This window comes from Phasianus colchicus, chromosome Z (genome assembly GCF_987193195.1).
Source record: "Phasianus colchicus chromosome Z, bPhaCol1.hap1.1, whole genome shotgun sequence".
In the NCBI taxonomy this organism is placed as follows: Eukaryota; Metazoa; Chordata; class Aves; order Galliformes; family Phasianidae; genus Phasianus; species Phasianus colchicus.
The window spans coordinates 83,283,649-83,299,048 of record NC_143476.1 but is presented as its reverse complement, the minus strand read 5'-3'; the positions used below and the strand labels follow the sequence as shown (position 1 = coordinate 83,299,048).

General features: G+C 42.0%; 1 protein-coding gene across 2 annotated transcripts in view; it reads left to right on the top strand.

The window, feature by feature from the left end:
* UNC13B (unc-13 homolog B) overlaps nucleotides 1–15,400 on the top strand; it is a 191,954-nt gene that overhangs the window by 7,039 nt on the left and 169,515 nt on the right. For both annotated transcript variants that reach the window (XM_090132344.1, XM_090132343.1), the window contains exons 2-5: nucleotides 2,011–2,040; nucleotides 3,949–4,048; nucleotides 8,175–8,292; nucleotides 9,398–9,521. In XM_090132344.1, coding sequence (XP_089988470.1) covers nucleotides 2,011–2,040; nucleotides 3,949–4,048; nucleotides 8,175–8,292; nucleotides 9,398–9,521 — 372 coding nt within the window. The remainder of the gene's footprint in view (nucleotides 1–2,010; nucleotides 2,041–3,948; nucleotides 4,049–8,174; nucleotides 8,293–9,397; nucleotides 9,522–15,400) is intronic.

Here is a 15,400-nt window from a genome sequence, read left to right as displayed (position 1 = left end):
AGCTCTTGAAAAGTTTATTTTAAATGATTCTCATACTGTTACTGGTAGCGCATTTCCTTCTTGCAAACACCTATTGGCAAAGCAAAATTTATCAAATAGTAGGAGTGTTCTTCATCAACATACCCTACTACAGCTCTGTTCATGTAATTGTGTAACATCTTTTTCCCCTTTTCCCCTGCTCTCCCTTTCCCCTCCTATATTTTTCTTGGAAGTTACTCTGCAAACTTTTGGTATGTGTTGGATGTTTGTTTTTTTGGAGGAAAGTTGACTACCTCAGTTCTTTAACTCTCCTTTTTGCCACTCAAGTGTATCTTCTTTTTTAGCTTACGTATGTTTTCTTCTTAGTTTTAATTTTCCACTGTGAAAACCAGCTGGTGCCTAGAGATGTCTCATCTTGGTGCTTATGCTTAGCAATACTAGTGAGGATATGAGCTTTCAAAACAGAACTGTAAATGCAGTCTCCCCTGCGTAAACATAGACCTTCATTCTGTATGAGAAGACCAGTGCTCTTTTGTTTTCTAACCTCTGTTTTTGATAAATACTGTCCTGGAATTTAATTAGCAGAGGAAAGTTCTGAAAAGTGATGTTTGAATGCAGACTTCTATTTATTTGGCATGTGTTGCCACACGTTACCTAATACAACAGGCATGGCAGGTTAGTGTGATTTACAGATGTTGTACCAGAGATACTATTCAGGCTTGGTTATTTTCAAGTTACGGTTGAGTCTGCTCAGCACTATTGAGGAGAGATTCTTTGCTTCTAAAGAAATCTGTATTTCTTTTGGAGTATTTATGTTACTTTGTGAGGTTGTATGAAATGACATCTTACTAAGCAGAAATAATTTACTAAGCAGAAAAAAAAAATTCTAAAATTTCTGTGCATCACAAAATCACAAAATGGCCAGGGTTGGAAGGAACCTCAAGGATCACGGATCTCCAACCCCCCTGCCACACGCAGGGCCACCAACCTTCCCATTTCATACCAGACCAGGCTGCCCAGGGCCCCATCCAACCTGGCCTTGAACACCTCCACGGATGGGGCATCCACAGCCTCTCTGGGCAGCCTGTTCCAGCACCTCACCACACTCTCTGTAAAGAACTTCCCCCTGACGTCCAACCTATATCTTCCCTCCCTCAACTTAAACCCATTTCCCCTTGTCCTGCTGTCACTCACCCTTTCAAAGAGTTGATTCCCCTCCTGTTTGTAGGCTCCCTTTAGGTACTGAAAGGCTGCAATGAGGTCACCCCGCAGCCTTCTTTTCTCCAGGCTGAACAAGCCCAGCTCCCTCAGCCTGTCTTTATAGGGGAGGTGCTCCAGTCCCCTGATCATCTTCGTGGCCCTCCTCTGGACCCTCTCCAACAGTTCCCTATCTTTCTTGTACTGGGGGCTCCAGACCTGGACGCAGTACTCCAGATGGGGCCTCACAAGGGCAGAGTAGAGGGGGACAATCACCTCCCTGTCCCTGCTGGCCACCCCTCTTCTGATGGAGCCCAGGACACCATTTGCTTTTTGAGCTGCAGGAGCACACTGCTGGCTCATGTTAAGCTTTTCATCTATCAAGACCCCCAGGTCCTTCTCTGCAGGGCTGCTCTCAAGGACTGCTCCTTCCAGCCTGTATAAATGCCTGAGATTCTTCCGGCCCAAGTGCAAAACCTGCACTTTGCTGTGTGGAACCTCATCAGGTTCACCCAGGCCCACCTTTCAAGCCTGTTGAGCTCCCTCTGAATGGCGTCCCTTCCTTCCTCTGTGTCAACTGTGCATAAGCCATATCCAATTGCTTTTCAAACCGTAATGCTATTTTTTGTTTTTGAACAGTGAAATAGGGTACAGAGGAGGCTGTGTTACCAGGTCATCAGGTCTGTTAAACTGAAGAAGAGTTGGCTTCCAAGCCTCTGCTGTGCAGTGTTCTCAAGTTAACGTGATGTCCTTTGATACTCTGTCACTCAAATGGGACCATAACAGGACAAAATCACTAACAGACTCCTTTTCTTCTTTTTTTTCTCTTTACAGTAAAAAAAGCTAAACTGCACGGACCTCCAGGTAAGAGGTGCTCTGCTTGTTCTGATCAGTCTTGTATGTAGCAGGAGTGGGTTCTGTTCACACTGCTGCCTCCAGTTTTCCTCTGCTTTCTCTTTACTGCTCCGTGTTTTCTTACGAGAAACAAAAGCTACCTCAAGAGTCCAGACAGCCTGAGTTAGGAGAAAGCCTGAGCTGTATCACAGTATTGAGAAACATCCACCTGCTCACCTGACTGCACAGGATATGGGTGAGGAAAGGTTTCCCCTAAGGTCACCTCTTCCCACTCTGTCCTTTCCTCTCACCCTTCTCCTGTTCGTGTTAAAAATGAGATCTGAAAACATCCACCAGGTAGAATGGGTATGTGGCTGTCCAGTTTCAGTGGACAAGACTCCTTGATCCTGATGGGCACTGAGTGACAGGTTCACTTGTGTAGTGGTCCTTAATGGCTATGGTTGGGATTCAAATCCCATCTGCCAGGTTTTGTGTTCACACAATATAATAAACAGTTGGCATCACCCAGCAATTCCGATCTAAACAAGTATTTCGCTATGCTAGGAAAGGAATCCTTAGCAGGTAAATATGTTTGTTGAATGCAATTTGATGTTCTGTTTACAGAAGAATAAGCAATTTATTATTTTTTCCATCTTAGAGCTCAGTTTTAGGAAGTCTATAAAAATAAATGCTTTAAATATTATTATTGGAATATTTGAAGGAAAGAATGACTGTGGCTTCTGGAACATCACCTAGTAAAGTGCTCAAATCAGCTGTATTCATGATGTATTTGTTCAATTGTATTCTCCTGGACAGTAGTTCTTAGGTTGTATCTGAAAGCTTCCCAGTTCTCTGGCTTGTGCATGTTCTGTTGCTGTCTCCTCGCCCATATTCCATGTCAGGTCAATAGCTGTGTGTATGCAAACCTAGTTTTTTTCTAGGGAAGTAAAGCTGAATATACAGAATGGAAGTGGACATTATGTACCTTAGCCTTTTTCCAACCAAGAACAGTGCTCTGAGCTGCAAAGTATTTGTCCTGTACTGTAGCTAAACAGAAGTGTGTGAGTGTATGGCTTCACCCAGTGTCCCAGGAAGATGCAAAATAGTAAGTAGATAGCTATGAGGAAATCCATCTTCCAGTGATTCCTTCTCGAGCTTCTGGTTCCTGTCTGTTGGGATATTTGTAGCTAGGTGCTAAGGTGTAGCTCACAGCAATCTGAATTTTGGCAGCATTAAAATGAGCTGTGATTTAACATATACTGGGGTACAGCAAAACATCCAAGTATTAAAAGTTGCACACTGCTTTATAGCTACTTAGTTTAAGTCTTATTCTTTGATAAAAATGATAGATAGGTCTGAGGTGGAAACTCTGTTCATTCTCAGATGCTGGTACTCAAACTTCAGGTGTGTCTGCTTGGCTGCTTTTAATCTTACTAGCAAAGAGGCAGTAGGAACTAGGGAAAAAAAACTCATCCAGGTTTTTTCTTCAGATTTAGAAGAAGCATCTAAATATATCCTGGTTTATCAAAATAATGAGCATAACACAGATTAAGCAACACAGGTGAGTTTTAGCACACTCAGCATAAACCACTTTTTTCCTTCTGCCTCTGACTTATCTTTAAAGTTTATTAGTGAACTCATGGATGGAAAAACAGATAGTAACTAGGTGAGCAGTTAGGTCAGAAAGGAAGAGACAGTATGATTGGCACTACTGCCTCATGCTTGTTTATTTTAGCTCTGCACAGTCCACATGATAGGCCCTATTCCTTCATGCTGCTCAATAGTATCGTGGTATGGCTTGAGTTGGAAGGGACCTCAAGGATCATCAAATTCCAGCCCCTGTGGTTTGTCCCCCTAGGATTGAAAACCTTGAAATGTTGTGCTTGTGTGATGAAATGGTAAACTGAAGGAGATATCGTTTTGCCTCTTGTTCCCCAGATAAATTCAATACCTATGTGACCCTGAAAGTGCAAAATGTGAAGAGCACAACAGTAGCAGTGCGAGGTGACCAACCATGCTGGGAACAGGACTTCATGTTGTAAGTACTGTGCTGTGCAGTAGTGAGGTGGCTGTGGAGTGAAAGCATTGACACTTCTTTGAAGCTGCTTTTGTGATGCTTTAATTGGTGTAAGTAGTTAAGTCAGTGAAATTCACAGACTGCTGACAACTTTAGAAATTTGCTTTTCTGTTGTGTATACTGACCTGTGTTCAAGGAGATGTGAGACTGGAGATCATTTCTGTGGGGCCCTGGACTGGTGGGGGGAAGCTTGTGTCTTTTAATGGTACCAAGTTCTCTCAATTCCTGTTCTCAGACCTATGTGGTAGGGTGCAGCAGGGGCTGGCTACTCCTTTGAGGATAAGGAGCCAGAAGCAGAATGCAGTATAACAGCTGGTAGAGCAGGAACTCACCAGTCAGTCTGGAGTCCCACAGTACTCACAGAATATGAGCAGGGCAGCCATAAGGACCAGGTGAGCTTCTGCTGTGAGACCAGACCATCAGACAAACTCAAAGTAATGAGGCAGCTCCGAGGTTAAGCAGGGAGTACATGTTAGAAAGTCAGTCTTGGGTTATGTCTGGTAATGGTAATCAGGGTCAGATGTAGTTCTGCAGTTGCCAGTTAGGCCCATAGTGGCAAGGCTGAGGTTGTCATGAGGAGTCAGTCTATGCTGGGTCTGGGCTGCTGAGGTCTGAGGGCAGGCATGGAGTGCAGCTGTGGCTAAGCCAGAGATGAGCACATCTGCAACTCAGCTTAGATTACTTAACATTATGTAGCTTACTGAAGGCCCATTGCTGGGCTTAAATGGGGCTCCTAGGTCATGAGAAGAAGGTGTGAGTGGAGGGTTCCTGATGAGGCTGGTCAGGGCAGTTAAGATCTTAACTTAGCTCTTCTTGCTCGGGTTTGCATGTTGGCATTTTCTGCCATTAACTTGCTGTCCATGGAAGTGCTTTGCAGGTCCCCTTTCACAGTGGAGGAGCTGTCAGTCCCTGCTATGAGGAGCAGAACATGGTCCAGCTCTCCCAAAGTATCTTTTAGAATTATGGCCTTTTATTTTCTTCTACGTTTTTTTCTTTTTTTTTTCTCGTGAATGAATGGCTCATTCCTATTGCAACTGATTCTGTTTCTATAGCTTTGTAAGACAAAGTGAACAAAAGCTACTAAATCCTGGACTTCCAAGTGGGTGGTGGTTGTTGTTGTTTTTCCCTGAACTAGCATGGGCTTGCTATTAGGTTGGGGAATTGTGGTGGTTGTCTTCTGCAGAACACAGCTATTGCACAGGTTTTGAGAGGAACTGAGATGTTTATATAGCCTATGTAGGAAAAGGTGCTCATTGGGCTTAATAAATACATTACCCAACTCAGCAGCAATTTATTGTCTCTTGCCTGAAGTGGGAAGCTTTTGCTTATGTCTGCCTGGGTCAGTACAGTACAGCAATGCTCTTCTCTCCTCTATTTTGTGGCCCTCATTTACTTTTGGAGCAGCACCTGAGGTGTGTGCTTCTGGAAGAAGAGTTTGGTGTCTGGTGAAACGTGCTCCTGAATTGCACCATCATCTCTGCTTTACCATTCCTGTTCCTACAGAGTCTGTGGCTGCCACTAACATGATCCATGCAGGACTGAGGGTAAGGCTGCAGCAGGGGACTGTATCTGTCTGCCAAGTCACCTGCCAGTACCTGCGCTACTAACTTCTTCCTGTGGCTTGTGTTCAGCCTATGGGTAGAAACTATCTTTAGATGTGTCCAGGTACCTATGAAGCTGCTCAGCAAGGATTTAAGAATGGCACTTGTTTGTGTTAGATGACTGCTCTTATTATTGCTCCTCCTCCTTCCCCTGAGACAGCTCCTGGAACTATTCTCAGATTGCAGCTGAGAGTTTAGCATGCTGTGAGGTCATTGTGCCACTCCATAATTAGTTGCTAAGGGATATGAAAGCAGAGTATTAGTTGAACTATCTCACCATTATCTTCCCTTATTTAGCCAGAAAGCAGTGCAGATTGTGTGGTGTTTCTTTAAAAAAAAAAAAATAAATAAATATTGCACGTGGCATTGAGCACGTTTTGCATGATGCTGTATACATTAAATTGTCCCAGGAAAAATACCAGTTTTCCAATATTACTGTTTATTAGCTTGCTTTTATTTCTGCAGTTTGAAAAGATTTTAGAACACAATGACTTTTCCCTGTGTGAAGGATGCTATTACTGTCTATCCTTACCTGTTTCTATGAGGAGTAGTAGAAGAATACAGTGCAACTTATAAGACACTTTCTGTGTACGACTTTTTTTTGCTTCTCAACTCCTTGTGTGAAATAACAGTTCAGAATTTGGTGCTCTGGAGATGTTTGAAATTTGCTTGTTTACCAAACCAGCAAAGCACCTCAATATCTTCCTTGGGAACATTTTGAAGCAGATTTAAATGGGCTGCATGTTTGCAACAAGCCCTTTTGTTGTGAAAGTGCAAGCTGTAATGTTAGAACATAATGATTTAATGAGTGCTGAAACTGTTCAAATGTCTTTTATTTAAATTTGGATGGGGGCAGGAGAGAGAAAGCAAGGGACATCGGATTAAAATCTCAGCTCTTTTGTTCTTTGAAGCTGTTCTGCATCTAACCAGAAGGTGGAGAAAGGGAGACACAGTCAAAGGCAATCAAAACCATTGTACTGAAAATCCTTCTGTTTTTATTTTAGTCTAGTGTCCTATCCTTTGTAGCTTTGTAAAGAAACCTGGTGAATATCATATTCTGTCAGTGTATATTGAAGCGAAGACTGTGATTTTATAGTATGCCTGAATATCTAGTCAATTTTCCTTCCCTTTGTGGCCTCACGCTGGTCCTGCCAACAGAAAATCTGTAATTTTTGTTACTTCAGGCTTGTCTGTGCAGTTAGATAAATGTCATTTTCCCAGCAGGCAGGCAGTGGGAAGGCAGAGCAGTGACCACACAGGTGGTTGGTTATTAGCTTGGCTGTACTGAGTAACCGTATCCAAAGTTAGAACCACTGAGTCATTTAAATTGGAAAAGATCTGTGTGATCAGCAGTCCAAACATCAGTAAACCAGGTCCTTTAATGCCTCTCTTAATTACACCCAGGGAGGGGGACTTTGCCACCTTCCTGAGCAGTCTTACAGACAAAAGTAGTCTCTTGTTGTGAGGAGTCTCTGGGATAAAGCTAAGATTTGTCCAAGATGACAGTCTATTAAACATAGCAATTAGCATGCTTAAAGCTTCCTTTTTTAAACTTGACTGGACAGAAGGACAGCAGGCAGCAGCACTTTATGCTCACGATGCCTACTTTAGGAATTGACAGTTGCATGAAGAGAAATCCTGAGTTCAAAGGAGGAGCTGTAGCCTTTGCCCATAAGTGAGATAATACTGGATGCTATACGAACAGTTTTCAGTGCATTGCTTTTACTGTTCAGGCTGTGTGTTTGTTGTACTTTTCTTAAGCAGAAAATTATAAATTGTCATGAGAAAGGGAGGCATTAATGTTAGAAAGCACTGGGGAGAAGTGAATTTGAGATGCATGCTCAGCTCACTGAGAGGAAAGACAGCATTTCAGAGAACTTATGGTTGCTTGTCTGTATTGCAGTGTGTTGCTGGAGATGTACATAGCTCAAAGCCTTGTGATAGCACACAGAGGAACAAAGTAAAAGAGCTCTGTGCAAGAGATAGTGCTACTGATGCAGCTGTTGCAGTGTTTGGGACTGATAATCCTGGCATGTAGTTGGTTCAGAGATAGGTAATTAGCATATTTGGACCTGACAGAGTATGTTTGTATTGCTGTGTTTCTGAGAGTGAGAATGCACCCACTAGGCATGGGGTGGCTGATGAGGAGGAACAACTTGCCATTGTTTCAACTGAAGATGTATTTCCTCCTCCTGAGCATGTAGCTGTTGAGATGAGTTTCCAATTGGCAGTACATACATGAGATAGTTCAGGGTTTTATTTTGCAGTCTTCGTGTAGTTGAGCTATGGAAAATGGGTCGTTAGAAATTAATGTCCCCTATAAGTATGAGCTGTCTTGACCACTCACTTGCAGACGTTGTCTTTAGCTTGACTCAGCTGTGTATGAAGTTTTGCTGGGATAATTGTACTGGCAATGCAGAACCTAAAGTAGAACACTTTTACATTCAACTTTTTCCTCACCTGTGCTGTCTTTTCTTTTGTTGCAGTGAGATCAGTCGGCTGGACCTGGGCCTAATTGTCGAAGTATGGAACAAAGGACTTATCTGGGACACGCTGGTTGGGACTGTGTGGATTGCTTTGAAAGCCATTCGCCAATCTGATGAGGTTAAATTATCACACAAACTTTATTTTGACAGCTCCAATGTTGATAATGTTACTAATCTCGCCTGATGCAGATCAGGATTTTGCTTCTTGGCAGACTTTCCACTTGCAAGGCCACTAAGGTTGAGTGAAGGAAAAGGACTGCATCAGCATTGCTTTTTTTTTTTTTTTTTAAAGTGTTCTTTGTTTTATTTTACTTTTTTGTTTTGAAGAAGGCCATCAGCAGTGAGTCCAAAACTGAACTTCTGTAGCTATCTCTGTTCTCACAAATGATCTCAGAGATAAGGTTTTATCTGTTGAAGAACATGTATATTTGACATGTCTGAAGTCTTGAGCACTTACTGCTTATTCTGATGCTCAAATATCTGCACATTCCTGATAAAGATTGTCATGATAGTAAGCATACTGACTTTTAAGGCAAGTCCAGAACATGTCTGCGTCATTTTCTTAAAGATTCTGGCTGCAGTGTTAGAGGGTGTCTAGTGGTGCTGATAGGTACTGAAAAAAAAATAGGAGGTGGGATGCACCAGTTTCTGTAGCTATCCTACCTACTTAAGTTGGTAGTTCTTGTAACTAAGCAGGATTTTTTTTTTTTTTAACATAAAATTTCAAGGATTTTAATTAAAAGATTTTTTACTTTGAGTAGGGAGAGGAAGTTTATATAGTCCGTAAAAAGAAAAGAGTGTGGTCAAAAAGTCTAGCTGATGCTTAGTTTCTCTGGCTGACCAAGTACTCTGTGGTATCTGCCTCTGAAGAATTATCTTTGCAGTTCCATAGAGAAGTCAGTAGTTCTGCTGTGAGGTGTTTGCGTCTTGCCTTTACAATATGTTTAAGATTTGGAAGCCCAAGCAGCCAGCTCAAGCTGAATGGATGTCATTAGGTGTTAAAAGTCATAGAATCATTCAGGTTGGAGAAGACCTCTAAAATCATCTACTCCAACCGTTCACCTACCACCAATATTGCCCACTAAACCCTATCACTAAAACTTGTAGTATGTCTTGAGGTTGGTGAGGCTCTTCCTGAACACTTTTATCTTAGCAAATATATGAGAGTCACTGCAAAAGGACATGCCAGACATGAAACCTTATCTGTGGCTTGCGATTCACAGGAAGGTCCTGGGGAGTGGTCTACATTAGAGGCAGAAGTTGTAATGAAACATGATGAAATCTGTGGAACCAGAAACCCGACTCCTCACAGAATTTTGCTGGACACAAGATTTGAACTACCTTTTGGTGAGTTATTGAAATGACTTACCTAGGACATTAAGGATAGAGTGCAGGTGTTTGGGAGAAAATTGAGTCTTACAGTTAAGTTGTGCTTTTTTGCAGTTCAGTATCAGTAGTTCACTGTGGATCAAATTGCTAGTGTTCATTCCTTATTTGGCTTTACCTTACAAGAATCACTAGGGAAAATTTGGAAGTCTGACTGTGCTGGAATGTTTAGACTAGCAGCAGTTTAAGAAACTACAATATTTTAGGATTCAACATTCAGACATTTTGTTCCTAAATGGAGAATATTTGCTTCTTTGCATCTAGATACGTTTGGCTCTAGAAGAGGTCAAATGCACTGCTAGAGCTTTTTTGAATGAGGTGTATATGATAGGTGTGCTTAAACCCTGCTAAAAGCACACAGTTCAGTTACTGAAACATTAATGGTCAGAGTAGCTGAACATTATCATTAACAAGGTATATAAAAAAACTTGGTGTCATAAGAATAACTGCCTTTATGGTATTTACTTTTGGTTGAAAAGTATAGACCGTGGAAAAGCAGCCAATTGGAGCAAATGCATCTCAAGTGTGTTTTTTGTTTTTAAGATCTATTTTTTCTTCCCTTAATGAGGAAGGCAGACCCTTGAGATCTAGAAAGGAGATTTTTTTTGTGGTTTCTGTGTATGTGGTTCCTCCTCAAAACCCCCCCCCCCTTTTTTTTCCTGCCTTGGGCATTTCAGTATTTCAGAATTGTGTCATTGCTAAGCTCATCTCTGCTCCTTTGCCTGTGGCTTGTTTTTTTGCAAGTAAGCCCCTGGCAGTGAGAGCAATTTGCATCATGCTCTAAGGACTGGTGGAGCACTTGTGCAGTTGTTGTCATTCAGCCGGCAGCTGTCATGGTTGGCCATCTGTTGTGGAAAGAAGTTAGGTCATCTATTAGTCTCATAACTTTCCTTCCTGGTGCAACGCAGGATGTGGGCTTTGGTCCTGCAGCACTAAAATCGATCTAAATTGTATCTTGTGCTCTGAAAGCAAAACTGGGTGTACTATTTTGAGCGCACAATCAGATGGATGGTGGAAATTAGGCTGAATGCAGTGTATTGTAGAGGTACCAGGCACTGCTCTTTAACTGCAATCCAGTCTGTAAAAGAGAGAAGGTATCTGACATCTTAAGTTGGCTAATGTTGCTGTGGAGGTCGCCTTCTTCCTCATGAGAACGCTCCTGCTGATCCACTGCTGTCATACTGTCAGTGGGGACTCTATTACTGAAATTGGTATTTTGTAAGGAAGAAGCAACTTTTTCCTTCAGGGGTAAAAGATCAGTTCTTTGGGGCAAATGTTTTGACTTCTGAGAGGGACATAGCAGAAAAACATTTAAATAAAGGTAAGGTTTTCAGCTGCTCCCTTCTCTTTTGTGTTCATTCTGATGTTGCTTGTAAGTTATCTCTGACTTAAAAGAACATGATTCTTCTACATTCAGTATCCAAATGAGAATTTACTTTCTTCTGCAATTGTGCTTTTGCTTTTACATTTTGTGATTTTTCAAGTACATGAAAACAGATTCCCCGTGAATGGTTATATGGTTCAGCAACTGAATTTGACAAATGATAAATATTTCATGTAATAGCATGTTTTCTCTCTGTTGTGATGCTCAAAACACAGGCCTTGTTTCTTTTGCTTTAGAACCACGACATATAATTCTGAAAAATAGGATTTCATGAAGAACACCGAGAATGTTAAGTAAATAACAAGAACATTGAGACTTTTCTGGCTTTGATGTAAGGCAAATGATCATTGAAAACACATCTTTTATTTGTCCCTTAACTTTCTATGCCAAATACGGAAATAACAAGAATTTGACAAAGTTGTATTGAAGATTTTTTACTGTGGAGTGTGAAAAGTTGTTGGCTTGTCTAATGTTTTGTAGTGTCTGGGAGACAATGGGAGCTTCATTTTGCTCTTTTCAAGGCTTCTGCTGCTCTTCGCTTGAAGAGTGCTACTGTCTTTCTTAGAACTCTGTTTTGGGCTATTTTTCTTAGGAAAATAGCATCTGCCCATATAATCTCCAGCAGTACTTCCCTTCTTACGATGACCACATGTCTGCTGCCATTGCCTGTAGGGTAGAGAAGAAAAGGCTCTGTGAGACGGATCAGGTGCTGTCTCCTTGCCCTTGTGGTACTGTGGGACTTGGAGGCATGCATGGAGGTAGCTCAGCCCATAGGACTACCTTTGCATCTCTCCTAAAGCAGACTGGATTTGCTGACATCTCCATGTAGTTGAGGGGTTAGCAGTACAGTCTTTTATGCCCCACATGTTAATACAGTGTTGTTGCATAAGCTGGAATCTGCTGCTTTAAACTCACATGGAGAACAAAATGGTTCATTTATCTGCTGTAAATGGTCATAGGTCACAGCTCTGTCACTGTGGACATAGTGTGTTTGCAGTGACACTTAAGAACATTGTGCATTATGTTTTATATCCCTGGGAACGTCTCCTGTCTGTTACAGATGCAGGACAATCTGAGTGATGTGTGTGCATGTGCATATGTGCAGCTTGTACTGCTTCCCAAGTCTGGCAAAACACATCTGTCTGGGATAGCAGCTGTAATAGAACAGTGTGATTTTCTGTTTGGCTCTGTTTTTGGACTTTTTCCATTGCTTCTGGCTGTTTTATTTTATTTAGGCTGGAGGATGCACACAGATGCACTATTCCAGGTTGCTCAATATTTATATCAAAAGTGATTTGTTGTATTTCAATGGAGTTTGAGAAATTTGTGAGGGAACAGAGAACAAATCTGAAGACTGAAGAAGGTGAAGTCCCTGATGTAAAACATGACTGTATATACAGACATGCGAGAGAGAAAAACTAGATTGTGCTATAATCCTGAGTGTGCTGTTGCTGCTAATGATGGTACCTGATGCAGACAAAGTGATTTCCCCCCCTTTAAATTAAATTTCAATTAATTTCCGTTTGTTTTTGAATGCTTGAAATTGGGGAGCAGTCCCCTCCTAAGAGAGGCTGGGGCGAGCTGCTGTAGTTTCTTCTGCACATGGTGATATAAAATGCTTTTTCTTCAGGACATCCAGGAGTTCAGGTTTGTTCATGTTCAGTTTTGTAACAGAGCAATGAATATCTGTGATGGCTTTGATATAACCTCCATGTAATGCACTGCAGGTTCCAAATGCAGAACTTACCATGTCTTCAGTAGTAGTGTTGTTGATATGGTGTTAGCTTGTGGTGAATAAGGAAGAAAGCAAATCTCTGGGCTTTTCTGCAGTGAGCAACTCTGCGTGATTGGCTGTGGTGCTGGGGACCAGGCTCACCTAAATGTTCTCTGCCAGTCCTGTGTTCTGAAATGTTAGAGTATAGAGAAACAGGATGATAGGAATGCAGCAAAGTTGAGCTTTTGGCTTCTCAACTAGAGCACTTTGTGCCTGTGCCAGACTTTCTGGTAAGATAATTGGAGTGAAATGCTTCTAGTATCCTCACCACTCCCATTCTGGGAGCGTGCAGATCTGCGTTCAGCCACCTGGTGGAGTAAATAGACTCTGTTTTATTATCTTGGGAACTCTATGGAAAGAGAAATGTTCAGCTCTGCAGAGGCATTTCAGTGAGAACTTGGGAAGACTCCCATACCTCTGGAAGGGCAAGAAATTGGGGCTGAGAAGAAGCCAGGTGAAAGCTTGTAAAAATGTGATGGAAGGAATTGTATTTTTTATAGCACTTGCATATGCCCCAGCCCATGACTTACCTCATGAGGAAAAGCTCAAGTTGCATGATGCTTCTGTGAGAAGCAGAGCAAGAAGCTTTGGACCAAGCCCTTCCAGAATGGAGAGCAGCTTTGGTGCTGCTTGAGGAGGGAGGTTGGACTACATGCTCTCTAGAGGTCCCTTCCAAGCCCAGTGATTCTGTGAAACTCCTGGTTATTGCAATCTAGAGATCTCAAGTGGGAATACTGTCAAGTTTATGCACATGAGAGGGGGGAGGGGAAGGGTCCTAACTTCAGAATGAAGTCTACACAGATAGAATAAATTTCTTCCTCAGCCTACTCAAGTCTTAATGCTTCAGTGCAGCCATTCTGGGTGAACAGAGCGGCCTTACCTGGGTCCTTGTCCCTATCCCCTTCTCATTGTCTCAGAAGTACCATTTCCATTTCAGCTCAGCCTTCTCACCAGAGCGATGCGGTAGGAATTACCAACACATACAGACTCCATGATGTGACCTGATTTCCTCGCTTATGCCGTATCCCCACCATGGTTGTGCACAGTGATATGGATTCAGGTTGAACCTGGCCACGGTCTCTGGACCTGCCCTGCTCATCTTGTCTGGGAGCTGTAGGACATAGCCTTGGCTGGCAAGTCCCTGCCCTGCTGTATATGAGGTTCTCCTCCCCTAGGGAACAATCAGCCCTTGCTGCTCCTTGACACCATGTGTCCAGAGAGAGAGGGTTTTCAGCTTTTATCAAAGGCTGGCAGTAGGAGCAGGATGGGTAATGCTTGCAACCTGTTCATAGATGTCAGGTTAAGAAGAAAGGAAAACTAGGGACTAGGTCTGCCCATTTCCTCTCTGTTCTTGTTCAGCACTTTTGTTCCCCTGACATATGGCCTTGCTCTTCTTGTTTGAACATGATATCAGTGCAGTCCTGGCATCAATCAGATGGTCTCTGTTTGGACTAGTTCAGCTTCTTATCTTGTAAGCAAAAGCTAATGTAGCAGAGTAACTTGGACTTGCAATCAAAACTGTGTAGCGATGTAAGAGCTGCCCAGTGGCTGTTGCCTTGTAAATGGTAAGGTGATCCCTGTATGAGGTATTTTCATTCCCTGTCCTCCAAAGAGCCAGCATCAACAAACAAGTGATTAAGGTTTTATAAAAGTATATGGGGAAACTATAAGTAGTTAAACTGATTTCTCAAAAAATCAAGAATTCTCTCTTATTGGGCATTTATTCTTCTGACCAGCTAACTTCGCTCAATTTCATAGTTGAATTTTTAAGGTTTGCTTTGCAGTAGCTGTACTGAGATTAGTACTGATGACAAGTTTCCTGAAGATCAAAAAGATGTCCTAAAACAGTCATTATCTAGACTGTGGCAGGCTTAATTGCTACCTTGCATAAGAAGTTGTTTTTCTAGAATAGCAGCAAACTTGTGCTGAAACACAGCTCAGTTTGTGAAAGAAGCACCTTGGATACAAGATGTGAACAACAAACCCAAGACGCACACAGTGCTCCTTGTTGCCTGGGCATGCAGCCAAGCTGTGGCCTATGGGAAGGCCCTGGAGTTTGCTCTGAGACCACTGCAACTTATTTGGTGTTGATGATAATCCATCACTTCATTACTCCTACGTCTCCTTGCTCTAAGTTGCAGGTTTCCAAGGTGAATGTTTTGGCTGTGACCTTGAGTCCTTCAGTTTGGGCTTTTCTTCATCACTTACAGATGTGATGCTGTCAAGGACAGAATGCCATAGATTTTTCTTTAATATATAAATGGCTTGAGATCCTTTTTGGGTTTTTTGTTCTCCCAAATCTCATCAAGTCCCATGCTCAGTTCAGTTAATTGCTGACCTCTTTCTAAATCCACCTTGTTTCATATATCCTTTGAGTGTCATCCCTGATTTCTGCAGAGTTCATCTAAATTATCTGTGCAACTGTAGTATGCAACACTGATGATCAAAAGCAGTTATGCTTTTCTACAGATCCTGTAGTTGTGGAATACCCTCTCATATTTCTTCTACCTAGTTTTCTAATGCATGTAACAACAAAGCAATGTAGTGTACATCAACAAAGAGCAGCTGACTTTATGTGTTATGGTTAAAATAAATTACTTTGGTCTCCCTGCAAGAAAGGAGAACCAGATTTTCTATTTTCTACTTAATGTGGGTCTTGACACAGAGCACTAAAACTTGTTT